Genomic DNA, 25,634 nt, shown 5'->3' with positions numbered 1-25,634 from the left:
CACCCTCATCGCGTCCGCAGATAACCGCCCGGCCGCCCTGTTTAGGGTGACTCGCTCACTTCTTAATCAGGAGGTGAGGGGGGATCCCTTGCAGGGTCGTGCCAAGGAGTTTGGTCAGCATCTGTCGGATAAAATCGCTCGGATTCGGACCGGTTTGGACTCCAGCTGGGCAGAGTCTGACGATCAGGACACGGGCGGTCTTGTCAATGTTATCTGGGAGGAGTTTGATTCTGTGACCCCTGATGAAGTGGACAGGATTATGGGGAGGCTGAGCTCCACCACATGTTTATTGGACCCGTGCCCTTCCTGGCTGGTTTATGCAGCTAGGGAGAGGACACGAGGCTGGTTCCAGGCGGTGATATCTGCTTCTTTGAGTGAGGGTAATTTCCCCACCGTCTTGAAGGAGGCGGTGGTGAGACCCCTCCTCAAGAAGCCAGCCTTGGACCCAGCTGTGTTGAACAACTTTCGTCCAGTCTCCAACCTTCGCTTTCTTGCGAAGGTTGTTGAGAGTGTGGTGGCGCATCAGCTCCCTCTGGTCCTGGATGAAGCGGATTATCTGGATCCGTACCAATCGGGTTTCAGGCCCGGGTACAGCACGGAGACGGCATTGGTCGCTCTGGTGAATGATCTCTGGAGGGCTCGGGATAGGGGATGTTCCTCTGTCCTAGTCCTATTAGACCTCTCAGCGGCTTTCGATACCATCGACCATGGTATCCTGCTGCGGCGTCTCAGGGGATTGGGAGTGGGAGGCACGGTTCTTCGGTGGTTCTCCTCCTATCTCCTGGGACGTTCGCAGTCGGTGTTGGCAGGGGGGCAGAGATCGGCCCCTAGGTCTCTCGTTTGTGGAGTTCCTCAGGGGTCGGTTCTCTCGCCTCTCCTGTTCAACATCTACATGAAACCGCTGGGTGAGATCATTCGTGGTTTTGGAGTTGGGTATCATCAATATGCTGATGATACCCAACTTTTTATTTCAACCCCAAACCACCCCAGTGATGCCCTCGCTGTGATGTCCCGTTGCCTGGAGGCGGTTCGGGTCTGGATGGGGAGGAACAGACTTCAACTCAACCCTGACAAGACTGAGTGGCTGTACATTCCGGCATCCCGGGACATTCAAAATGTTCCATCTCTTTTTATGGGGGTTGAGTCTTTACCCCCCGTGGATAGGGCGCGCAACTTGGGAGTCCTCCTAGATTCGCGGCTTACCTTAGAAGATCATATGGTAGCCGTGACTAGGGGGGCTTTCGCTCAGGTTCGCCTGGTGCGTCAGTTGCGGCCCTATCTGGACCGAGAGGCCTTGTGTACGGTCACTCATGCGCTCGTGACCTCTCGTCTTGACTACTGCAATGCTCTCTACATGGGGCTTCCCTTGAAGACCACTCGGAGGCTCCAACTGGTACAGAATGCGGCCGCGAGAGTTGTCTTGGGAGTTTCCTGGTACTCCCATGTTACACCTTTGCTCCGCGAGCTGCATTGGTTACCAGTTGTCTTCCGGGTGAGGTTCAAGGTCTTAGTGATGGTATTTAAGTCCTTACATGGCATGGGTCCAGAATACCTCGGGGATCACCTGCTGCCGGCGTCAACTCCCCTCCGCCCTGTGCGTTCCCACAGAGAGGGCCTCCTCAGGGTGCCTCCGGTCAGAGAATGCCGGCTGGTGGCCCCCAGGGGGAGGGCCTTCTCTGTGGGTGCCCCGGCTTTGTGGAATCAACTGCCGGTTGAGCTCCGGATGGCACCGGATCTCCGCTCCTTCCGGCGCGGGTTAAAGACCCACCTATTTGAACAAGCTGGCCTGGCCTGATGGGGAGTTAATTTGGGTTTTAAATATTTGTATATTTTATTGTTTTATTTTGGGCATTAATTTAATTCTATTTTAACTTTTGTATTTTTGTATTTTTATTATATGCCCTGTTCACCGCCCTGAGTCCTTCGGGAGAAGGGCGGTATAAAAGTTTAATAAAACTAAACTAAATTTAATAAAACTAAAACTTACCTGATCCTTGCTTGGAAAATAACGAATAAAAATTCCTAACAGCCCACCAGCTGCTATACCCACTGCAACTTCTAATACACCTCGCAGGATATTTTCAAGGGTAGAACCTGTTTTGGCAAAGCAGAAACAGAGGTTTCAAATGGATTTTTGGATAGTCCCTTAGCTAACACTTATAAGCATGGCTGGCTTAGCAGAGAAAACATCCAATTTTGATTATTGTTACACAAAAAGAAGACAGTAAAAGAAAAGGAAGAATTGAAGATACTTCTAGCTGAATTTTGTATCCCAGGAAGGGAGAGAAACAGGTGGTCTTCCAGGAGTTGCTGAACTGTATGAAGTACTAAATCATATCTTGATTTTGTCCCACTGAATTATAGTGGCTAGGTATCAATGGTCTGGATATTTACAATACAATATTGGAAATGAATATTGCATGCTGTTGTGATTCTCAAGGATTAATTATGTGTTTTACAGGTGCTTTCACAAGCTTTATTTTGAAGGAAAAAGTGTTCCAGAAAATACATACTATATCTAGAACAGGGGTCTTCAAAGTTGGCCCTTTTATGACTTGTGGACTTCAACTCCCAGAATTCCTCAGCCAGCATGCCTGGTTGAGGAATTCTGGGACTTGAAGTCCACAAGTCATAAAAGTTTGAAGACCCCTTATCTAGAATATGTGATACAATCAATAGGGCCTCTCATAAGGATAATAGTAATTAGAAATATCTGTATGAGAGGAAGGATACTCTCAGGTACACCAAACCGTATAAGTAATAGGTTAATATTAGAGTTGTAGAAAGCATTTTGGAAACAAGAATATTCCTGAGAAACCATCATGGGGAAGAAAGACAAAGTATCTCAGAATTTTCCCGAATATTTCTAACTCATTTATGGGACATTTTGTGCATACTTAAAGCTAAACCTTAGACTTGGTTCTTATATATCCATTACGACTGGCTATGCTGGCTAATATTGCTGGATTATAGCTCAGAGCAACTTCTAGATCAAGAGTCTGTAGCACCTGGCCCATGGCCCACTACCGGGCTGTGACCTGTTCAAAACCGGGCTATCTGAAGCAGCGGGTGAGCACATGCACATTCCCATCTTGCACGAATGGAGCTGCGTGCATGTGTCCGCTTACCTGTTAAACCAGACATGTCAAACAGAAGGCCCGGGGGCCAGATCAGGCCCGCGAAGTGGTTTCATGTGGCCCGCGAAGCCATCCTGGAAACAGTGAGGGAACGGCCCCCACTGCCTTGGCCCTGGCCCAGAGACCCTCCTTCTGCCAGAGACCCTCAGATCTGTCCCACTCCTGCCCAGGCCCCCATAGGCACCCTTGATGCGAACGATGTAGAGCTGGCCACACCCAACCAGTAGGCCATATGCACTCTAGCCACGCCTACCCAGTAGGCCATGCCCACCCTGGCCATACCCACCTGGCCCCCTGAGAGCAACCACAATGCTGATGCGGCCCTCAATGAAATTGAGTTTGACACCCCTGTGTTAAACCATCCCCTCCCACCCTGCACCGGTCCACAAAGCTGGAAAGGTTGGGGAACTCTGTTCTAGACAGTCTGGAGGCCTCATGTCACCTGTGACATGCATATAATAGGTTCACAATCACTGCCTTATGCCTTTTAATGGCAATAGCTGCCAATAAGAACTTGGTAACTCGGTAACTCAATTTGTAATACAAACCACTTCTCCTTCATTGAAACTTGATCTATATTATATGGTGTAAAGTATATGTCACAAAGGTATATATAGAAGAGACAGTAAAGAAATATGCACACTAAGGTCTCAGGTTTATCCTGATCAAAGGGACAATTTTTCAATTTTATGAATTTTATTGTGTCACAAAGATTTAGACATAAAATCAATATAAAAGGTTTTTTTATACAAAGCATATTACTTGTATAGAAGAAACATAGCATTACGACAGAGAGGATAGTGGCTTGGATGTGGCTTATCAATAGAATAGACAGGTACCTGAAGAGAATGCTATCCCTAAGCAGGTGTTGAAACCTGTGATAGCCAGAATATCATCAAAACTTCCTGCAGCCATTAGCAAAGTTGGGACACCTTTATCAACACCATATCCTCCTGCTTGTAAAACCAACATTGAAGGGACTACAACTGCAGGAGACACAGCACCTAAGACAAATCTGAACAGACACACACAAATTAATTTTTAGGGACATTAATTTATAGTTATTCCACTTTCCACTGTCAGAGTAGGACCTGCAATTTACAAGAGAAAGGGAAAACTGAAGAACTGTGTTGTGAGTTGGAAAATACAGTACAAAAGTACTAATTTTATTTATGAAAATGTATATGGCTGCCCAACTCACCCTCAACGAATCCAGGTGGCTTACAAGGATAAAATCCCAATACATAAATAATACAAACAGCAATAACCCTTGCCCTCCTGGCAACAACAATCAAATGAACCATTTAATGGACTCCATGCAATTCTGGGTCCCTAGGCCTGTTGGTAGAACCATATGTTCAGGGCCTTGTGAAAGACTGCCAAAGTGGGTGACAATCTTATCTCTGCAAGGATGATGTGCTATATAGGGAGGGAGCCACCACAGAGAAAGCCCTTCTTGCTCCCATCAGATGGACCTCCTTAGGAAGTATTCCCTGCCTCCCTGCTCTGATGGGTTGGGTAGATCTGATTGGCAAAATAAGCTGTTCCCAAGCTATGTAGGGCTTTGAAGGTGATAACGTCGACTTGGATCTGGAACCAAATCGGTAGCCAATGCAGCTGCTGCAGGAGAAATGACACATCTGCAAGTCTAGGCCTCACAAAACCATGTGGGCTGCTGCATTTTGAACCAAATGAAGCTGCCAGATACTTTTCAAGGTCAGCCCCATGTAGAGAGCATTGCAGTAGTCAAGATGGAAGGTGTTCTAAGAATCACTTTATGTTAAGAATATAGGTTGAGTCCTTGAAGCACGCTGGATTGATGTAATATAGATCATAATTGTAGATCATAATTATTTATTGTGGCTTAATGTATAAGCCCAGCTATTGAGTTTGTAAACCAAAGTACCGGTAGTTGCTGATTATTTGTAATCTACCTTTGATTCGGGAGCTTAAGGTGCTATACATAATATTCCTTTCTTCTATTTTCTCCCAGAAAAATAACTCTGTGAGATAAATTGATTTGAAAGGCAAATGACTATCCCAAGATTACCCAGAGTGCTTTTGGGGTTGAGGATGAATCTCTCTGCTTCTAATCTAAGCGCTTCACTGTTACAATACACTAGTTTGTGGTTCAGCATGTTACATGAACTATCCAGTCATGGTTTATTAAGAAATTGTTGTTAAAGATAGGTCTCGGCAAGATATTTTTTAAAAGACTTCTGAACAGGATTAAATAAATCAAAAAAATTAAAAGAAAATTTACCTTTGAATTAATGGTGATTTAACCTACAGTAGTTTTTCTCACTGAATATGCAACTTTGTAAATTCCAGATTATTCATGGATCAGGATTTCAAATCGTACCCTAATTCTCTGTGATATGATAAGAACATAGGTTTTACAGCATAATCAAACTAAATCAGATGTGACACCCACACTTTACCCATGACTTCATGGAAGAGGAAAAACAATTCTGGCCCAGAAAAGAAAACATTTTTGAGTTGGAAGAGGGGCTTACCCAAGCATAAATCCCCACTGCCATGGCAGGTGCATAAGAAAATGAGATATGACTGCCGCAGTACACGCTTCTATTAGGCAGGGTCCCAAGCTTAATCTAAAGCAGACAGCCTTTAGTTTTTTCAGAGCCTGCAAGATAAATGCATGTGCAAGTCAATGGAATTGCTTTTTAAATGTTTTGAAGACCATGGAATAAAAACCTGTGAGATTTGCTCTATTTGACAATGACCCAGGACCTGCCTCAGGAGGTTTTATGACACAGTTTTTGATTGTTCTGCTTATCTGAATAGCCTTCTAACCACTATGTTTTAATAATTTATTTTCTGCTGTGTATTCTTGTTGGTTGGTTGGGATCAGCATCTATGTTCCCTCTTGGCCAAGCTGTGTTAAGGCATTGTGATGAAAATATTACATTTTATTTTATTGTTTATTTTATTTTATTTTATTTATTTAATTATTATTTTATGCCTTGGAGTCACTATTGACTCCTGTAGATTCTGTGGTTAAGTCCCTGAAGTTTTCTTGGCAAGATTTCAGACGTGGTTTGTCATTCCCTCCTTTTGGGGGCTAAGAGGAAGTGACTCCTGAGGTCACCCAGCTTGCTTTGTGCCCAAGGCAAAACTAAAACAATTTCTATCCTGAGGCCTTAACCATTGCACCAAGTTGGCTCTGCACAATGATGGGGATGCCATAAAAAAAATCTGGGTATCTACCAGATGGCAGCAAATAAGAGAGATCCCAACTGGCTTTTTACCACCTGTATATGAAAGCTCTACCTAGTGAGCATGCTGCTTTAGAAAAGGTGGTAGAACTGAGGATTTTTTCCTTATCTGCTGAGTTTACAATGGTTTTGCTTCTGCAAAAAACAGGAACAGGTAAACTGTAGCACTCTAGACATAGCTGAACTACAGTTTCCAGCTTCCTTCACCGTTGGAGATGCTGGCTGAGACTGCTAAGAACTATAATATGGCAACATTTAGCATGCCAGAGGTTTAATGTATTTGCTTAATGCATTAAGTCTAATCTGGCATATGGTCTTAATTTTACATAATAAATTTTTAAAAAATCAGGGAAAAGGACATTTTACATCTATTTTAGTTCCAATCATTTTGGCCAGAAGCCAGAAACATTTAGGAAAGATTAATTGGCCTGGATGACATGAGGAATCTAGATTAAGATGCATTAATTGTAAACTTGGTTACAGGTTATTGTTAAGTCCTCTACAACTGGATCCATGGTCCAGATTCAGATAATATACTACATGGGTTTTATCAATTAACTGACACAATATATTGCACAAACACAGCATTAGTGTCATGGCAATACTGTATCTTAGTAAGGCTTAGGTATGCTCCTATCAGTTTGCATGATTAACAGATGGAATTTAGAAGAATATGCTTGAGTTTTAGAACCACTACATTGCTAAAACTCTAAAATAGATTAGTCTTATCATTGACTGAAGGAAGTCAATTTTAATTATAAATTTATGAAACAGCTATGAGCTAAATATAGTGGAGTTTTATATATAGTATTATGAGCTAAATATAGTGGAGGTTGCCATAGTTCAGGGTTCAGACAATTTAGCTAATCTCAGTGAAAAGCAGAAGTTTTTGATTTTTCAATCATCCAGGGGGAAAAAAGGCTAGGAATATCTAATCCTCAAAGCTAGTTATGTCTCATTACTGTAAATCATAGTTTATGTTACCTCTGAATGAATTTAAACTGTTCTAAGTGAACAGGGCTCAGAAACGGTCTAACTTCAGTTAAAGGCAAGACTGATCATAATCCTGAGGATCAGTACAGATGACCAAACTAATTCACGCATTGATTTATTTATTTTATTTATTTTATTTTAATTCCATTTATATCCCGCCCTTCTCCGAAGACTCAGGGCGGCTTACAAGCTTAGCAGTAGCCTTCATTCTATGTATATGCCTGCTTATTAGGGCTTTCACACACACCCCAAGCGGCATTATTACAAAGTCAGCTTAATTGCCCCCAACAATCTGGGTCCTCATTTTACCTACCTCAGAAGGATGGAAGGCTGAGTCAACCTTGAGCCTGGTGGGATGCGAACCTGCACTAATTGCAGGCAGCTGGTGTTACTTAAGGAGGCATTAGCCCACTGCTCCACCAAGGCTTGATATCCCTGGCTGCTCTCAGAAAGCAAGTAATGTTGGACAAATCCCAGAAAAAAACAAAATGAAGTTCAAAAAAACCCAAACAAATACCAGAAGCATAAGCTACTGTATCCAGAATAGGATAATAACAATCTGTTGACAAGAAAACCACATGGATGTGTCCACAAAGCCATCAGGTGTCAAGAAACCTAATTGTTTTCTTTGCAAAGTTTTTCCAAGACCTCACATTCTAGATCAAAATCCCCAAATATCTTTTATAAGAGAAACAGTTAACACTTCTTGCACTTAAGGATAATATCCCTGCTCTACTGGGGGCATTATAGCTCTTACCACAGAGATAAACAGGGTCAGGGTTGAAACTGTTCTTACACATGTCCTGGTAATACATATGGGGGCTGGGATCCTGGAAATTATACCTGACATCGCAGGAAAACACTAGATGGGGAATGTTGAGGCATTTAGGTTCATCTTGCAATTAAATGTACATCTCTACAAAATATTCCTTCCATGTTTTTTTTAAAGCCAAATGTCACAAAGAAAGTTTGGTTGGAAGGAACATTTGGTCATTGCATCAGAGGAAAAGTGGTTCCAAATTAATCTAAGATGAGGACTGGGGTCACACATTATACAAATATATCATTAGTTAAATCACAATGTGTGCCATATAAACCTAATTGGTGGAGTTGTGAATTATGACTTATGGCTATCTGAATGTGTGGATTTGGTAGCCAAAATATATGTGAATTTTGGGGAGATTGGGAGTTGCATTGGGTGAGAAACAAAGTAAAGAGGGTGGATCCTTGTTAAATATATGCAAGAGAACCTAGGACTTTCAGTATTGGGTGCGGCTTTCTAAGGAGAGAGGGTGTGTTTTGTTTCTTGAAACAATTTTAAGCCAATTTCAGAGCTGGCACCATTATTTTCATTGGGAACCCAGCCAGTTGATGATTATGTTAAGAGAGGATTACTGAAATTTTGAAAAGTACAATTTAGGAACACTCTATGCCTTAATCTGTAATGCAGCTCCAGCCATTTTTGTTTCTCAATAAGCCAGGGTTAAACAAATTGTGACCCAGTTCAGTATATGAATCAGAGTTTAGTCACAGCTTTATCATCTAGCTATGCATTTGCTAAGCAAGGACCATTTGATACTCCACCTTTGGATCAAGGCCAAGGCCAGCCCGGGCCAAGATGATTGAGAGAGCAATACTTCTCAGGGTGGCTCCCCATTTCACATTGATCAGGACTATGTCAGTGATCAGTGGGATGTTTCTTAGAAGAAATCCAACAAGCAACATTCCTAAAAAGGAGGCAAAAGATGCATATTACTGACATAATTAGCAGCTACAAAGTCTGAAAAGTTTGCTATGAAGTCCAGTGCCTTCAAAGAAGTTTTCCTTTTGTATCCACAAAACACCACTTGAACCCAGGGCTTTTTTTGTCATAGAACGCTCAGAACGGAGTTCCGGCACCTTTTTTGGATGGAACCTTGTAGGATAGGCAAGGCGGGTTGTATGACGTGTGAGTTCCGGCACCTTTTTCTTTTGCAAAAAAAGCACTGCTTGAACCAAACATTTAAGAAGACAACAGTTGCTCTGTGATCACGCAGTCAAAGGGTCATACTCTTGCACCATATAGAGTCCCATTTCTTGATCTCCGAACACCACAGATAATATTTTCTTCCTGAATATGTACAAATTTGTATTCCACCAAATTTTGTTTTATAAATTTAACAATCCCATAGACTAGAGCTTATTAGATGCAAAGATACTGAGCGTGTTAAATCATGTTTGCTTGATCTAGGCAGTGTGCTACATAATAATTGGTTTGTACTGTGTATTATGTAGAACTAGCCACGAGGGTTTATTAAATGGAGGTTTATGCAGTACACCATGGTTAGGTAAGCTATGATTTAGCATGATGTGGGACTTCAGTCACATTCTGAGAGAAAGTAATTGAGCTAAGTCTAATCATGATAAGCCAAAATATGGTAATATTATTCAGGAAACTATGGCTTGGCAGCAGGGATTTGCACATTGTGTGAACATACGTTTCTTTTTACTAGACCTAATCATCAAAAATTAAATCAAGCATACATAGAACAATAATCTACACCTTTTAATGCTGCTATCACAAGATGAGCTGAATGATAATGATTTTTACACATTTAAACAACTGGCTCAACTAGAATACCACAATACCACCCACCAAACTGACTAGGGGGTTTTGTTTTGTTTTATTTTGTTTTGATTTGTTTTTTAGCTTCATAGGCAAACTCAACATCTTTGTTTAGTTTATGGATCAATATTTTGTGTGAACCCATAGTAACTGGGTTATGGTTAAAACACTACGTGGGAGTCAAACACTTGAAAAATGAAGTAATTGCTGCATTGTAAATTGAACCATCCCTGGACCCAAAAAGTAGTGAGTTTAGAACAAAGGAATAATTAAAATCTTAAAAAAATATTAATTAATATAAGTAATCTGCAGGTTGCATGCACATGAAGGATCCCTTACAAAAACTTCTTAGTGAAACAGGGACAGTTTGAGGTGGTAAACTGAAAAAAATAATTGATAATTTATCTTTAAAAGGAGATAATCAATTCATTTTTCTCATTATTTAAAGATCAAGATGAATATTTATTTGAGAAATGGAAACATTTTTGTAATTGTTACTTTTTAATTTGTACCCTTAAGACTTAACATTTATTACTATTTGTTTTAAGATTCCTTATTATAGGAGTTATTTCATCTGTAAACAAAAAAAATCAAACAGCAATCCCAAACCACCCAGAGTCATACCCATTCCTTTAGATAATGAGATGGGGAGCATATAAATTTAATGAATAAATAATTAAAATTAGTCAACTTTTGAGTGATATTCCCAGTAATTAAAATATCTTCACTAAGTAATATTGTATTTTCCAATTAATTATAGCTTAATGATCTAAATTTGTATTATATGGCAGTTTGACAATGGACTATTTGTTTCAATAACCAATCTAAATGTGGAAAGATACAGCCTATCTAAAAACATACTTACCCAAAAGAGGAGGGAGTGGAGGCAGGCCAGGAAATTTAATTAAGCCCATAATTTTACCACCAATTACAGTAAAAAGATAGAGGAATAAAAATCCAAAGAGGCTCCCACCAGGAAGACTTTCATGGGTTGTAATTGACCAGAATACAGCCCAGATCAATGCTATTGCTACCACTGGAAGAAGAAAAAAATGAAAAATATGTAAGCATATTGAAAATATTTCACAGAATTTCTTCACACATTTATATTAATGTTTAAAGGAATTATTACTTATTCTTTAATTATTTATTACTAATTGCATCTGAATTATGACTTATAAAATTGGAAGAAGCAAACCTGTGCTTCTAAGGCCAATATATCCAATTTTGCTAAATGTTCTCTTTTGTGGGTATAAATCTGCATAATCCAGTAAATTTCTTATCAATCAGACACGCAACCAAATGATGGAAATTGGATCATAGACTAATGTAAATTTTATCAAATTGTAATGTTCAAAGTGGCAGAAGTGATTACATGTATGACTGAGGGGTAATTGTGTTAATCATTTCCTATTTCTTGGAATATTATTTTATAGTTATAGTTATAGTTTATTTGATTTATATACCGCCCTTCTCCTTGGTGGGACTCAGGGCGGTTCACAGGGCATACATATGAAACACTATACAAAAATTAAAAAAGAATTAAATCCATGCCCAATTAAAAACAGAAGTACAGATTAAAAACAATTAAAAGCCCATAATCCCCCATCAGGCCAGACCAGCTAATTCGAACAGATGGGTCTTCAGGCCCCGACGGAAAGTTCGAAGGTCTGGTGCCATCCGGAGCTCCACCGGCAATTGATTCCATAAAGCCGGAGCCCCCACAGAGAAGGCCCTCCCCCTGGGGGCCACCAGTCGACATTCCCTGACTGGCGGCACCCTGAGGAGGCCCTCTCTGTGGGAACGCACAGGGCGGAGGGGAGTCGATGCCGGCAGCAGGTGGTCCCTGAGGTAACCCGGACCCATGCCATGTAGGGCCTTAAAGATCGTAACCAACACCTTGAACCTCACCCGAAAGACAACTGGTAACCAATGCAGCTCGCGGAGCAAAGGTGTAACATGGGAGTACCGGGAAACTCCCAAGACAACTCTCGCGGCCGCATTCTGTACCAGTTGGAGCCTCCGAGTGGTCTTCAAGGGAAGCCCCATGTAGAGAGCATTACAGTAGTCAAGGCGAGAGGTCACGAGCGCATGAGTGACTGTACACAGGGCATCCCGGTTCAGATAGGGCCGCAACTGGCGCACCAGGCGAACCTGGGCGAAAGCCCCCCTAGTCACGGCCACTATATGCTCTTCCAAAGTAAGCCGTGAATCTAGAAGGACTCCCAAGTTGCGAGCCCTATCCACGGGGGGTAAGAGCTCACCCCCCATAGAAAGAGATGGAACATTTGGAATGTCCCGGGATGCCGGAATGCACAGCCACTCAGTCTTGTCAGGGTTGAGCTGAAGTCTGTTCCTCCCCATCCAGACCCGAACCGCCTCCAGGCAACGGGACATCACGGCGAGGGCATCACTGGGGTGGTTTGGGGTCGAAAAGAAAAGTTGGGTATCATCGGCATACTGATGATACCCAACTCCAAAACCACGAATGATCTCACCCAGCGGTTTCATATAGATGTTGAACAGGAGAGGCGAGAGAACCGACCCCTGAGGAACTCCACAAACGAGAGACCTAGGGGCCGATCTCTGCCCCCCTGCCAACACCGACTCCGAGCGTCCCAGGAGATAGGAGGAGAACCACTGAAGAACTGTGCCTCCCACTCCCAATCCCCTGAGACGCCGCAGCAAGATACCATGGTCGATGGTATCGAAAGCCGCTGAGAGGTCTAATAGGACTAGGACAGAGGAATGTCCCCTATCCCGCGCCCTCCAGAGATCATTCACCAGAGCGACCAATGCCGTCTCCGTGCTGTACCCGGGCCTGAAACCCGATTGGTAGGGGTCCAGATAATCCGCTTCATCCAGGACCAGAGGGAGCTGATGCACCACCACACTCTCAACAACCTTCGCAAGAAAGCGAAGGTTGGAGACTGGACGAAAGTTGTTCAAAACGGCTGGGTCCAGGGCAGGCTTCTTGAGGAGAGGTCTCACCACCGCCTCCTTCAAGACGGTGGGGAAATAACCCTCACTCAAAGAAGCAGATATAACCGCCTGGAGCCAGCCTCGTGTCCTCTCCCTAGCTGCATAAACCAGCCAGGAAGGGCACGGGTCCAACAAACATGTGGAGGAGCTCAGCCTCCCCATAATCCTGTCCACTTCATCAGGGGTCACAGAATCAAACTCTTCCCAGATAACATTGACAAGACCGCCCGTGTCCTGATCGCCTGACTCTGCCCAGCTGGAGTCCAAACCGGTCCGAATCCGAGCGATTTTATCCGACAGATGATGACTAAATTCCTCGGCACGACCTTGCAAGGGATCCTCCCTCACCTCCTGATTGAGAAGTGAGCGAGTCACCCTAAACAAGGCGGCCGGGCGATTATCTGCGGACGCGATGAGGGTGGAGAAGTAATTACACCTCGCCACCCTCATCGCTGCGAGATAAGACCTAATATAGGTTCTTAACCGCAACCGGTCGGGTTCGGATCGGCTAGACCTCCAGCAGCTCTCTAGGCCCCGTTTCCGGCGCTTCATCTCCCGGAGCTCCGCGGAAAACCATGGAGCTCGCTGGGATCTGCGCCGGGTCAGGGGCCGCAAGGGTACAACCCGGTCAAGTGCCTCAGTGGCTGCCCTTCCCCAGGCTTCCACTAAGGCATCAGCCGAGCTGTGAGCAGTGGAGGCAGGTGGGAACCCCAGCGCCGCTTGGAATCTATCAGGATCCATTAAGCGTCTGGGGCGGTACCATCTAATTGGCTCCGTACCCCCACGGCGGGGGGTGGCAAAGCGGAAGACCAGCCGCAGGAGATGATGATCGGTCCATGACAGGGGCATAATAAATGGAGAGCCCCCACCTAGATCATCCAACCACCGTCTAGATAAAAAATCAGGTCAAGGGTGTGGCCTCCCTCATGAGTTGGCTCTGAAATTACTTGCGTCAGGTCCATGGCCGCCATGGAAGCCATGAACTCCCGAGCTAGCTCAGATGAACCTCCCAGGGATGGTAGATTGAAGTCTCCCAAAACTATAAGTTTGGGAAACTCAACCACCAAACCAGAGAGGATATCGAGCAGCTCGGGCAGGGCTGCCGCTGTGAGACTAGGCGAAATGTACACCAGCAGCAAGCCCAACTGCGCCCCAGGACCAAATCTCATGAAGAGAGACTCACACCCGACTATCTGAGAAACGGTGGCCTCCCGCGGACATAAGGTCTCCCTAATGGTAACCGCCACTCCCCCACCCCTACCTTGAGCTCGTGGCCGGTGTAGCACCCGGAAACCTGGTGGGCAGAGGTCAACCAAAGGGACCCCACCCTCTGGGCCCAACCAAGTCTCCGTGATGCAAGCCAGGTCCGCATGCTCGCCCTCAACTAAATCCCTAACGAGGGGAGCTTTATTAACCACGGACCTGGCATTCAGGTACACCAGCCGGAGCTCAGGAGGCTGCACATCCCCGCTCCCGGGACCTCGGGGAAGAACCAGAGGGTCGGAGCGCCTCACCGCTTGAAGACAGCGGAGACGGCCCTCCCGGTAACGATATGGCCCCCTGTCTATCCGCCTGCTGCCTTTCCCCGTCGTGGGAATTGGTAGTCCCACGACCCGCTCAAGAGCCCCAGATGTAACCACAACCCGCTCCCCCTGAACGCCGTCAGACCCAGGCCTGGCCTGCAACAAAGTTGTTTGGCTACCCCCCACCGCCAGACAACCACTACCCCCCACCCCCCTCCCCAACCCCCTAAAAAATTTAGCTAAAAAATTAACCAGGGGCCTCTTATTAGGTTTATATCGAGAGCCCCTGGCCTTTCCCGGCCATCTCTCAGGGTCCCAACAATTGGGCCCCTCATCGAGATTAGGAAAAGAAAAGAAGGCGGGACGCACCCAGGAGAGGGGGGCACCCCTGAGGGCGAGCAAGTCCGTGTCAGAATATTGATGCATCCAGTCAGCGAGTCCAGAGAGGGCAGTCCAATGATTGAAACCAACAGGAGGATCAAAGGAAAGGAGTGGGACATTTGGGCCATCCACCAACCACTGCCACTTGATTGGATGCTCCCAGAGGCATACCACAACCCGTCCTCTCACAACGGGACGCGAGTCTGCCTCCGGGGATGGTCCAAAATGCCCACCCTGGGTGGGGCAGCACCCACAGAGCTCCCACCTCTATGGGGCTGCCGATGTAAAACAGGCCACTCTAAAACAGGCCACTATGGGGCTGCCGATGTAAAACAGGCCACTATGGGGCTGCCGATGTAAAACAGGCCACTCTAAAACAGGCCACTTTTCATTATAAAATTAAAAGATCAAATATGGCCCTTGGCCAGAGGCATCCATAGGAAGGGAGTAAAAAGATCAAGATGTGACCATGTGACAGACAAAAAGAGAGGGCAGGACTTCATTCTTATGGGTGCAGATGTCACCTTAAATGCTACTCCGATATCCTTGCCTTGGGCCTAGAATACACTGTGCACATCTACCCAAGGAAATGAATCAAATTATTAACATAGAAAATTGGGGCAAAGTGGTGTGATTGATATACTTATTGAATATATTCGGAGGGTCTAAAGGCTGAAGTGCATCTAACAATGATACAAAGGGTGTGGAACAATAATGTGAAATAAGAGGCATTATTTTACAAGCTTTGCTTTGGGAAAGGTTGACAATTAGTCCCACCTTTCACCCTCTTGCTTTCATAGTATTGTGCTTAATTTAGAGTTCATAGAACCAATATATTGTAATACTCCAACCTCAAATTACAAGAATATATTCTGTTGATTTTCATCAGTCAGATTAGCAATCTTTGCACAATAGTTGGACAGAGGCAGGGGGCTGTAGAAATGGAATTCCAGGACTATTTGGACTCAGTAGCCTAAATAACCCCTTCTACTCTGTGCAACAGAATGAGACTGAAGAGAGTCTGACTTGTTAGGGACCATTGTCACCATCAAGGGAACCAGCATTGTGAACAATCAATACTTTTCTATTGGGTACAATTTACAATTTCACTAGTCACTCATTAACCCATGAGCAAGTCAGAGAGCTAATAGGAAGATAAGACTGAAAAGAAGTGGGTGTGGAGGAAAGAGACTGGGATGATATATTCTATTACTCCTACACTTTTCTGCATGCACCACCCAGCATGAATTATAAGACGTCCAAAGGGCAACTCACATTTTCTTCGGAGCTATTTTCCCATGTTGACCTATTCTAGAACAGATTAAAATACTAGACATCAATTAAATATGCTCCACAAAAAAGGGGCTTTTTAAAAATTCTTTTTCCCCTCACCATTTGTTGCTATTCTGGCAATGATGCCTTGAGGAGGACAAGCACATATTCGTCTTCCTGAACTTTTTAATTCAGCCAGAGGTCCCTGAGCGTGTTCCTCACATCTGTTTAATGGAGCTGTTTCTTTTGTTTGTACAATGCCACTGGTGCCTCCAGAATCCAAAACATCCTGAGTACAAATCAAGAAATAATATTAGGAACAACCATTTGTCACATTCTAAGTCCTATTTTTTTCAATTTTCAAAAGTAATGAACTTAATTCTAAGTAAAATTTTGTCTGGAGAAATTTGTTCCATAGCTGAATTCTAATAATGGCACCAAATTGGATTGAACTGAATTGAATTATGTCTAGACAAGAACAGTTGTTGATAAATATGCTGGTTTATGAAGTCTGTAGGTCCTTTATGACTTTAGATCTATTCAAATTGTTTATCTGACTTTTATGCTCACTTCTAGTCTATGTCCATACAACAGATAAGTTGTAATCCAATTTCTTTTGAGAGTGATAGATAGAATGAAGCTTTGTGGTTTATAATTGCAATTTAAGAATTTGTCTTGATACAATTTACTCCTGCTTAAAAACATGGAGCAGGAGTTCCATGATAAACATTGGGTTTATCACTGATCAGTTTCATAGCTAGCTTCAGGAAATACAGGTAGTCCTTGACTTACAGCAGTTCATTTAGTGACAATCATTTGATTCATTTAACTAACACGTGATTCACTTAAACATGTGATTTGTTTAATGATTGATGAAAATGGTCATAACATCATTTAATGACCACAACAACTGAAATTCCAGTACCTATTGTTGTAAGTTGAGGATTATGTGTATTAAACTGTTACAATAATGCATATATTACCCCTGAGTAATTCATTACTCAAAAGTAACCCAATCACTACTGTATATAGTCTGGCCTGGTAGTGAGACTGAGGGGAATTCCAGGGTTCCATAGGGAAGTCGACAAAGCATCCAGGAAAATGGCAGTGTTCAATCATGAGATCATCTAGCCAACATTCCATCTCAAGAAGGGCCCACAAGAAGCATCTAGCAAGCCCAGAAATAAGACTATCAATCTTTTTTCCCACTGTCAATTCCAAGAAACTAATATGTAAACAAGTAGCAGTCAATAATTAAAACTGCAAACTATTAGCCAATAACAAGTCCTGAAGCAGCACATACTACAGGTTGAATATACATCATATGAAAAAGCATCAGTTTTGCATTTTGCATTTTCTGCTAGAATAGTCTCTAGTCTAGTATTATGGGATATGGAGAACTTCTCCCTATCAACCATTTTTATGCACCTCAATCGTATCTTCTTTTGTCAATTTTCCAAGCTAAACAGTCCCAACCACTGCATCCTATCCTCATAGGGAAGGCGTTCAAATCCCTCATCTTCTAGATTACCTTTTCTCCACCTTCCCAGCAACGTAATATTTCTCTTGAGATATGATTACTAGAATATTGTACTGTTCATAATATTCTAGATGTAACAATGCCATAGATTTATATGAGGCCATTATTATCAGAACCAGCTTATGGTCAATCTTTTCTAATGATCCAAAGCATAAAATATGCCTTCTTTAAAAGCACTGCATATTTCTTTACACTTCCAAAGAAACTACACAGAAGTGTTATAGAGGTCAAGCTCAACCCTCCCCTTTTCTGCGCAAAATTAATAACAGCAGTACATTGGAATGGTCGCTGTCGAGTAAATTGGAGGGGAATTTAGTGGTTAGTAGTGAGGGATTGTGGGAGTTGTAGTTCAGAAACTCCCATAATAGTTCCATATTTTAGAATGTTCCACTGGATTTCAAGTCCAATATTTATGGAAGATTCACTAGACTGGGGGAGATTGTTATGGATATATGAAAATAACCAAATCACATAGTTGTAAAATAACAACAGCAACAACAAATACCTGAGTTGCTCCATGCATGGGAATTACATTATTGCTAGCATTTGCAGATAGTGGTGTTGGTTTCCAACTCACTGTCACTGGGTCTTCTGCCATTTTGATCAACCTAACTGAAAAGCAAAAAAAAGGGAAAAAAACAAGATACCATCTACTTTAAAAAAGATAGCACCTCCGGCAATGAAGTAGCATTCATAGACACATGATCATCATTACAACATCCAATAAGGGCCTACATATGTTAGGTGATCAATATTAACCCAAAGACTATTTTAAATTGATTGATATAATCCCCCCAAATAATACTTTTAAATGGATTCCAATATGAAATTCATCTACGCACTTTCTCTTTCTCTCCCTCTTTCTCACATTCTTCATATATATGTAAATATGCACATGCACATTGGTCCTCAGAATATATTTGTAAGTTGATTTCTTTTCCCAGTTTTCTACAAGTCTTCCCGCCATGTGCAGATATAACACAAATTATTTTGAGGAGTGAACCACTGGTTGGAGAATTACATGGCTGAGGATGCAAAGAATGTGAGTATTTGCTCTTACCTTGGGTAGACGTCTGTCAAAACTCTTCCTAAGGCCAATTCTAAAGATTAACCTGTTGATAGTAGATGAGGATTATTTCAGCTGATTTGTTATTTTTGTTAGAGTTATTTCTGGGTCAGCTTATCCTGAATCACTAGTCACATGAACACATTCTTGATGAAGATTCTGGAACTGGATGCAAAAATGTGACATGGTCACAAGCACAATGACTGTGTAGTGAGTATCTCCATATGTTCAAGCTGACTAACAATGAACTCTGGAAAATGTTCAGAATAGATTTGATTAAAATAACGTTCAATCCTTTCCATATATGAAAGTGTGACTCCCAAAACACAATTACGTACATTTACAACTTGAAACTGAATTACCTTCATTAGCAGTTTCTTTATTAGTTCTGATTTTTTTACAAAAAAGTACAAAACAATTTCTCCAAATGCGAGTTTAGTTACTAAAATTATTGCCACATTTACTAATGTTTGGTAGAAGCAGTGATCTATGTAAGCCTAGAATTGTTTCTTTTATTTGTACACTGGGCAAAAATATCTTTTCATCTCATCACAAAGAACAAGGTGGTTTTGTTAGTTGGACTGATAATGAAATTTGCTTTACCAGGTCAAGTGCTGAAATGGGTGTAGAAGTACACAATGGAGTGAGCATTAGTGGCTATTCTGCTTTGTGTAGCATGCAAAATCAAGAGAACGTTTCCTATTTGGTGTGCATGTCAGGGAGAAATGGCTGAAGCTAATTTCCTGAAGAGCATACCTGCTTGATACACACTTATGCTAATTACAGCTAATGTAAAATATAGTACATGAGTTTCTAAAAATATGTGAAACGACAGGCAATGAAAGGCAAATAAAACTTTTGCAAATATACACCAGCTTGTTCATTTACACCAAGGAAGTTTCAGTGAAGACTTCTACAGAAACAGACGGTTCAGTTTTTGCTTTTAATGTAACAGGCATGACAAGCAACTTGTAGTTCAAACCTAAACTCCAGAGCTGACTGCCATGCAGAGGATGATGCAGAGGTGATATCCAATAGCAGAATGGAGTTGTAACAATGTAGTGGATTGGAGAGTTGGCTTGTGGTATTAAATAACAATCACAGAAAGATCTGCCAGCTAAAATCTACTTCTGGTAATATTTCTGTTATCACATAAGGTTTAGAACAAAGTATCTTTAACTCACAGAACAGGAACATATTTCCACAAATTAAGAACTTGAATCCTGTGCCTCAACATGGTGCAGTTGTTTAAAATTTTATATCATAGGGATTAAAAAAAAACTCCAAGAATGAAGAAATTGAGTATGCTAATCTAACCAGCTGAAGCCAGCAGGCCTTGGGAAATTTTGGACACAGATTTTTTTTTTTCAAATCTCCCCCACTAATGATAAATTTGATATTATATATATTGTGGAGTTACAGATATGGTAGAAGATTCCATAATGGGAAAAGTCATTTATACAGTATGTTATAAAGCAGCTAAAAAGCAAATATCAAATTACAAAAAAGGTAGATTGGACAAAATGCAGTACAGATATTTTTAAGATTTCAAATATGTTGCTTTAAACTATGCTTTTAATAAAAGAGAAAATATGTCAACATAAAATTGCAACAGTAGCAGATCAGTAAAAATCTATCTGAACATTTTTTATCTCCATTTTACAAATATTACTTGGGAGAAGTCAGTATCCTTTATCATTATGGTTGGACACTGCTTTTAGCTAATAACAAATTATATATATATGATGTGCACACACACACACACAGTATATACATACACACACATGTATATGTGTATATACATCTTTTAATTTTATAGGTGCAACTGCCTTCCTAACTTTTTCCACCTGGGGATACTCTGTTGATGCCAAAATAATAATGAAATCAGTCACCTTGGTGGACAGACTTATTCTAGCTATAGGAAAATCAGGAGCAGATATACAGTATCTTGCCAGTATTGTGAGCTATAGTAATTGTATGGGTACACGTGTAACTATGTTTAACTGTAACTGTATGTGTGTTAACATTTTGGAATCTGCCTCTGTTACTAAAGGTATTGACAAGTTTGCATAGAAATATATTGGTCCGTAAATATTTGGCCACCACTGTACTTCTCTTTAAGGTAAACCTAATCATTAACCTGCTGGTCAGCAGTCAATCAGTTATCTTTGGGAATGTCAGTCTTGTAACTGTAGCTGGGTGCTAGAACTTCAACCTATCTGTACTACACTTAAGAATAAACGATGTTGAACTCTGTTGGTTTTACAAAAAAGCCATGATCTGCCTCAACTGTTCTTGAATAAATCACATACTTAAGGATAAGCCAAAAAAACATGGTTTATAAACTACAGTACAATGGATGCTTCATGTAACACATTCTAAACCAAACCCAATTACATCATAGACCAGCACAATGTGAAAAACCAACCATTCATTCCTAGCCATAATGATGCCAAAATGTGTATTATGCCACAGTGCAAGCTACAACCACAGGTGTGGATGTGATTTGTGTTGACAAGTCCCTGCAATTTTTTTTGCTATGTGCCTGTCCTTGTGACCACCTTCTCTCCTCTCCCCCCTCTGTAGACATCTATACAAGAAATGGACTTTAGTGCTTAAGAGCTTCATTAAATCACATTTAGAAAGGAACCTTGACACGGTCACTATCCGCCCTGGCATAACATTAAATGCTCTTGAACGCAAGACACTTCTAGGGAACTAAGGGTCACCCACATTCATTTCATTTGTCATTATGTGCATCTAATGAAGGCCTTGAGGAATGGGCTAGAAAGTACTTATTAGAAGATTATTAGAGCCTTGGTGGAGCAGTGGGCTAATGCCTCCTTAAGTAACACCAGCTGCCTGCAATTAGTGCAGGTTCGCATCCCACCAGGCTCAAGGTTGACTCAGCCTTCCATCCTTCCGAGGTAGGTAAAATGAGGACCCAGATTGTTGGGGGCAATAAGCTGACTTTGTAATAATGCCGCTTGGGTGTGTGTGTGAAAGCCCTAATAAGCAGGCATATACATAGAATGAAGGCTACTGCTAAGCTTGTAAGCCGCCCTGAGTCTTCGGAGAAGGGCGGGATATAAATGGAATTAAAAAATAAAAATAAAAAAAATATATCATTGCCACTCAGACTACAAGGATTTGTATCAGTGCTATTCCTAACCTACCTCAAAGCTCCTTTTCTAAAGTGAGAATACTTCATTAGCCTCAAGAAACACACACAGAAGCAAACGTTTATAATTAAAAATATTAACCAGACTGTAACTGACAAGCTTTCAACGAATAAATGATGCCCCACAAAGCAGACAAAGAGAGGGTGATTTTTTTTGGACAAGTGGGGCAGTTAAGACAATAAATATATAAGAGATAGCAAAGTACTATACAGGTAAGCCTCGACTTGCAGCCATTTATAGTGACAGTTTGAAGTTACAATGGCACTGGAAAAAAGTGGCTTATGATCATTTTTCACACTTACCAGTACAACCATTGCAACATCTCCATGGTCATGTGATCAAAATTCAAACACTTGGCAACTGGTTCATACCTATGAAGGTTGCAGGGCCCCAGGTCATGTGATCATCTTTTGTGACCTTCTGACCAGCAAAGTCAGTGTGGAAGCCAGATTCACTTAGCGACCGTTCTAAGTCAGGGGTAGGCAACCTTGGCTCTTTTATGACTCGTAGACTTCAGCTCCCAGAATTCCTGAGCCAGTATGGCTGGCTCAGGAATTCTGGGAGTTGAAGTCCACGAGTCATAAAAGCCGAGGTTGCCTACCCGCGTCCTAAGTTAACTGCAGTGATTCACTTAACAGCTGTGGCAAGAAAGGTTGTAAAATGGGGCATCACTCCCTTAACCATTGTCTCGCTTACAACCAGAAATTTGGGGCTCGATTGTGGTCGTAAATCGAGTGCTACCGGTAACCTAGGCACTCTTAAGGTACATCTGAAGTCTTGGACGGCGGGAACTGACAAATATGTCTTGCCACTCGCGAGGAGGGGGCACGGACGAGTGACCGTCCTCAACACCTTGCTCTCCATTCTCGGTACTAGATCGATTCACGAGCAAGGATGGAAACGGCGGGACCTCAATAGGTCGTTCAGTGATGCACCACTGTGAATGGATCTGCCCGGTCCGGATAGAACAGCGTTTTCCAACCTTAGGAACTTGAAGATGCGTGGACTTCAACTCCCAGAATTCCCCAGCCAGCATAGCTGGCTGGGGAATTCTGGGAGTTGAAGTCCACGCATCTTCAAGTTCCTAAGGTTGGAAAACGCTGGGATAGAAGAAGAAAAGTTCTGAGATTAAAACGTACCTCGGTCCCAACAGTTGCCAGAGAGCGACCGATCTCCTTCCAGAGACTGCAGCGGAGGCGGATCCCCTGGCTGCCCGCCTTTGTCAAGAGTAGATGAGCCGTCCCGAAAGACAACCCCATTCAAGGCAGGCGGGCGAAAAAAGGCAGCCGCAGGTTGCAGCGTTAACTCCTGGACGCCGCTGCCTTCTAAACCCTTCGCCTGGTTCCGCGGTTCCGAGGTCGCGCCGCCGATATAAATAACGCTCCCCTCCCTTCTGTGTGGCAAAGAGAGGAGGAGCGGCTGGGAAGAGCCTCTGCTGGCCAGGAAAACGTTAGCTGTGCGAGCCATCGCGGCAGCTCGTGCCAAGAGGGAGATTTCCCTCACCCGGGTGAAAGGTTTTCCAAAGCCCACAAGATCCGCCCGGAGCGGCAAAAATGGGAGACTCCCGGCGGATTCTGTCATTTTAGACCACGTGGTTTCGTCGGCGCCAGCCAACGCGTAGCGCCGGGAGGGGAGTTGAGAACCGAGGAAAAGCAGATGAGGATAAATAAACCAGGAGTAGGCAACCTCGGCTCTTTTATGACTCGTGGACTTCAACTCCCAGAATTCCTGAGCCAGCTTGGCTGGCTCAGGAATTCTGGGAGTTGAAGTCCACGAGTCATAAAAGAGCCGAGGTTGCCTACTCCTGGGAGAAACGCACATGTCGTTCTCAAGCCTCCGCGGCCTGGTTTGTTGCCTAAGCCACCATCACTGAGTTGGCAGTGGTCCTACAGTAGCCGTACAGTACAGGGATCTTTGTACTTCATGGTAGCCACAATCCAAGCCAAAATTAAAGCGTCATGTTGCCGTTTTGCATAATGCCAAACTGCTACAATGCAAATATACGCTGCGATGGAAATAGAGATGGCTACTTGCATATGCATTATTTCTAAAGATGCTTAAGTGTCTTTCACCTTTGATTGGTCGTTGCTGGGGATCTGCTACCAAAAAAAACGTGGGTTTGACGTTTGTGCCTGTTAATTTTCCTACATCTGGACCGGACACAAATAGAGTATAAACCAGTGCAGCTTATGGTATGGATAGGGAGAAAGTATAAACTTCAAAATGTTTTTCATACTTAAGGTTGGAGTATGTAGGCCATGAACATAACATCCTATACAGCCAGCACAGTCCATTAAAACCACCTTGTTACTAGTAATGAAAAGATGGAAACAGCTGCAGTGGGCAAAGCTTGAGAACTGTAAATAAATCAAAATATTCTTCTGATTTTATATCATTAATCCTGATCCTGCTGCCAAGGAAAAGCCCTGGAAGGACAAAAACATAATCTAATCTCAAAGTATCCTTTCTGGATTAAAGTACCCCTTGCTACAGATGCCCTGTGTGTCCTAGGGTTCTCTAGCTAATTGTTTCTTGAAAGCCTGAATTTCTATTTCATTTAGCTTAGATGAATCAGGCATAACCCCCCCCCCCCAGAGTAAACTGTTGCATCCTTTGTTAAAGTGCACTTGTCTACACATGCTTGGTCAGTCTGTCCTTTGTGTCTGTAACATAAAGTCTGTCCATCATTTTTTCTCCTAATTCTGCTAGAGAATGTATCTATTTTGCTCCCCTTGTTTATTCTACTTTATGTTGTTGAAATTCCTGGTACCTATTGTCACCTTGTTATTGTCAAAACATTTGTTCAGTACACAGTGAATTCTTGACTCCTTTTCTTCGCTGTCATGATTATATGTAATAATAATGATGATGATGATGATGATGATGATGATGATGATGTTGGAAGGGACCTTGGAGGTCATCTAGTCCAACCCCCTGTTCAGGCAGGAAACCTTATACCAGAGGTAGGCAACCTCGGCTCTTTTATGACTCGTGGACTTCAACTCCCAGCTATGCTGGCTCAGGAATTCTGGGAGTTGAAGTCCACGAGTCATAAAAGAGCCGAAGTTGCCTACCCCTGCCCTATACCATTTCAGACAAATGGCTGTCCAGTCTCTTCTTAAAAACTTCCAGTGTTGGAGCATTCACCACTTCTGGATGCAGGTTGTTCCACTGGTTAATTGTTCTAACTGTCAGGAAGTTTCTCCTTAGTTCTAGGTAGCTTCTCTCCTTGACTAGTTTATTGCTTCTTCTCATGCTTTCAGGTGCTTTGCAGAATAGCTTGACTCCCTCCTCTTTGTGGCAGCCCCTGAGATATTGGAACATTGCTATAATGTCACCCCTCGCCCTTCTCTTCATTAAACTACACATATCCAATTCCAGCAACCGTTCCCTATATGTTTTAGCCTCCAGTCCCCTAATCATCCTTGTTGCTCTTCTCTGTACTCTTTCTAGAGTCTCAACATCATGGTGACCAAAACTGGATGCAGTATTCCAGGTGTGGCCTTACCAAGGCATTGTAAAGTGGTATTAGTACTTCACATGGTCTTGATTCTATCCCTCTGTTAATGCAGCCTAGCACTGTGTTGGCTTTTTTGGCAGCTGCAGCACACTGCTGGCTCATATTGAAGTGATTGTCTACTTCTAGGACTCCAAGATCCCTCTCACAGTTACTACTATTGAGCAAGGTACCACCTATACTATACCTGTGCATTTGGT

The 25,634-nt window shown here is 42.7% G+C and overlaps 1 protein-coding gene across 3 annotated transcripts in view; it reads right to left on the bottom strand.

Moving 5' to 3' along the window:
- Positions 1–23,221, bottom strand: part of SLC9B2 (solute carrier family 9 member B2) — a 32,285-nt gene extending 9,064 nt beyond the window's left edge. The window contains exons 1-9 of one of the 3 annotated variants that reach the window (XM_083367753.1): positions 23,057–23,221; positions 18,730–18,900; positions 18,175–18,281; positions 16,250–16,418; positions 10,837–11,007; positions 8,951–9,093; positions 5,654–5,781; positions 3,977–4,152; positions 1,988–2,094 (exon numbers count right to left, since the gene is read on the bottom strand). In XM_083367753.1, coding sequence (XP_083223879.1) covers positions 1,988–2,094; positions 3,977–4,152; positions 5,654–5,781; positions 8,951–9,093; positions 10,837–11,007; positions 16,250–16,418; positions 18,175–18,267 — 987 coding nt within the window. In that variant the 5' untranslated portion in view covers positions 18,268–18,281; positions 18,730–18,900; positions 23,057–23,221. The remainder of the gene's footprint in view (positions 1–1,987; positions 2,095–3,976; positions 4,153–5,653; positions 5,782–8,950; positions 9,094–10,836; positions 11,008–16,249; positions 16,419–18,174; positions 18,282–18,729; positions 18,901–23,056) is intronic. The other 2 variants (XM_083367755.1, XM_083367754.1) reach the window with 2 other exon arrangements.
- Between the last annotated feature and the right edge of the window lie 2,413 nt (positions 23,222–25,634).

Source organism: Vipera ursinii, assembly GCF_947247035.1.
Source record: "Vipera ursinii genome assembly, chromosome: 7".
Taxonomy (NCBI): domain Eukaryota; kingdom Metazoa; phylum Chordata; class Lepidosauria; order Squamata; family Viperidae; genus Vipera; species Vipera ursinii.
This window is presented reverse-complemented; position numbering and strand designations above follow the sequence as displayed.